General features: G+C 39.7%; 1 protein-coding gene across 1 annotated transcript; it reads left to right on the forward strand.

The window, feature by feature from the left end:
* Window positions 1–108: 108 nt before the first annotated feature.
* On the forward strand, window positions 109–1,764 carry CSUI_008869 (dna polymerase i; the record flags this gene model as incomplete). The annotated part of the gene is made up of 3 exons (XM_068068989.1): window positions 109–232; window positions 566–707; window positions 1,629–1,764. Coding segments are annotated over 3 exons (402 nt in total), but the record flags the coding sequence as incomplete, so codon positions are not given.
* Window positions 1,765–2,446: the final 682 nt, after the last annotated feature.

Raw genomic sequence — 2,446 nt, forward strand, 5'->3', positions numbered from 1 at the left:
ATATACATACATATAGGCATGCATATATATCATGTAGAGACATGTACACATGAACCACCCTCTGTCTGTATGTTGATTCTTCTTATGTATGTATAGATGTAGTGTGTGTATCTATCTAGTGTGTTGATTCGATACACCCTCCTGCTCTTCTTCTTCTTTTTCTTTTCCTTTCTTTCAGAGCGTGTGCGTGGCATTCCAAGTGTAACCTTACCCGGCTTCACAAAACTCCTCGGTAAGCAACACACAGGAAAGGGAACGACACAGACAGACAGACAGAAAGAAAGAAAGAAAGAAAGAAAGAGAAAAAGAGAGAAAGCACGAGTCTTCTATTCCACATGAAAGAAGAATAAGACAACCCAGCGAAACAAGTAGAAGAAGAAAAAGCAAGACACTCTTGAAGTACCTTTCCTTCTTTCTATCTAACTTTAATCTGTCTATCTCTCTCTCTATCTTTGGCATATCTTTAGTCCCTCTTGTATGTGTCGGTCTGTAGTCTGTCTGGAGTTTATCTCTCGTGAAGAATCTTCGTTGACTGCGTGTGCCTTTTCTAACGCTTTGGTCTTAGGTGGCTTTCGTCGAGGAGAATTGTCTGTATGGACTGGAGGTACAGGTATAGGCAAGACAACTATTCTATGTCAGCTCTCCATCGATTTTTGTCTCCAAGGTGTACCTACACTGTGGGGGTCATTCGAGGTTAACAACATACGGTAAGAAAAAGAAGAAAAGAAGAAAAGACGGAAAAGATGAGGGGAGAACAGAAAGAAAGAAAGAATAGGAAGAAAGAGAAAGGGATCAGAAAGGGAAAAGAAAAAGAGAAAGAGAAAGAGAAAGAAGAAGAGAAAGAGAAAGAGAAAGAAGAAGAGAAAACATGTAAGACAAACATGAGAATGAGAATGCTGAGACTTCAGTGACTTCCTGTGTATTCCAGCGCTTCTCTTTTCTTCTCTTTCTTTTCCCAGAGAGGTCTTTTCTTCCTCCTCTTTGTGTATGTCTTTGTTTCATTCAAATCCCGCGTGTGTCTCTATCAAGGGAATGAAGACTGGAAAGAAGAAGAGTCAAAAGTTCTCTAAACAAAGCCACCTTGATGTGGATGCTTAGAAGCGCTTTGTTTGTACAGATTTTTGATGCGGAAGAACCTAGCTCTTGCTTCTTCTTCTTTTACCAGTCATTCTTCTATCAACTACTCAAGACTTCCATGGCAAGAGAGACACATCAGTCCCTTCATTCATTCATTCTTTCATATCTCTTCTTCTTCTTCTTCCTTAATGCATGCCCTCCGCAAGTCAAGATGATATACATACCTATTTAGAGAGAGATAGTTATATAGAGATAGACTATTAGAAAGAAAGAAAGAAAGAGAAAAAGACATGCAAAAATAAACAGTGCCATGAGGCCTTTCTTTTCTTCTTCTTCTTCTTCACGAATGAGCCGCCTCTACCGCTCTTTTTCTTTTCCTAGTCTTCTTCTTCTCGCTATTGATATACTTTTATTCTTCGAAGTTGTCGTTTCCTTTCCTCTTTTCTTGTCTGTTCTCTTTCTTCTTCTTCCCTTCATCTTCTTCTTGTTCTCTTCTCTCTTCTCTTTCTTTTTCTTGTTCCTTTTCTTTTTTATCTTTCTGTGTTGGATAGGTTACTGAAGACGATGCTTCGTCAGTTCAGCGGCGGAGAGTTGGACGGAGATCGAGCTCGCTTTGACTTTTACGCAAACAAGTTCTCTTCTCTTCCTCTCTACTTTCTCAAATTCCATGGATCTACACATGTCGATGAGGTGAGAAAAACATGAAAGAAAGAAGAGAGAAGAGAAATAGGAAGGACTCTTGAAAGAAGAGAGAGAAAGAAGTGCAANNAAAGAAAGAAAGAAAGAAGAGACCAAGAAAGACAGAAACATTGCCGTAAAGATTTTACGAGTGAGAAAGGCTTCAGATCAAAACACGGTGTATCTACACTCTTCTTTTCTATCATGACGTAGCAGTAGCAGGAGTAGGCATACCAAGAGTAAGTACTCTTGTCATGCTATGAATCTATATACGTAAGCAAAGGATCGAAGATCTATCGATCTCCTTCTGTATGCTTCCGCATATCTCTGTGTATACACTATGTTTTGGTAAGAAGAGAGTGATGCAAGGATCTAGTTTCTGTATGGGTATCTAAAGACCTTAGGAAAGACAAGGAGGGCTCTCTTCAGGTGTAGTTACACCTAATGCAATGGGAGTAGTACTGGAAGGTTCTCACAGTAGACACGATCCACGTGAAAGTAAACTTCATCTACCTGTATGTGTAGAAGGTGCAGCACTGGGGCTTCATAGCCATACCAAGGAAGTATGTATGCAATTCACATACATCTATAATACATATATCTAGAGATCTATATGTATCACTGTGTCTCTCTCGTTCTCTTTCTCAATGCCTTTCTCTCTCTTTGCATGCATGTAGCTAGTCACCGCCAT

This window comes from Cystoisospora suis (genome assembly GCF_002600585.1).
Source record: "Cystoisospora suis strain Wien I chromosome Unknown contig_5111, whole genome shotgun sequence".
In the NCBI taxonomy this organism is placed as follows: domain Eukaryota; phylum Apicomplexa; class Conoidasida; order Eucoccidiorida; family Sarcocystidae; genus Cystoisospora; species Cystoisospora suis.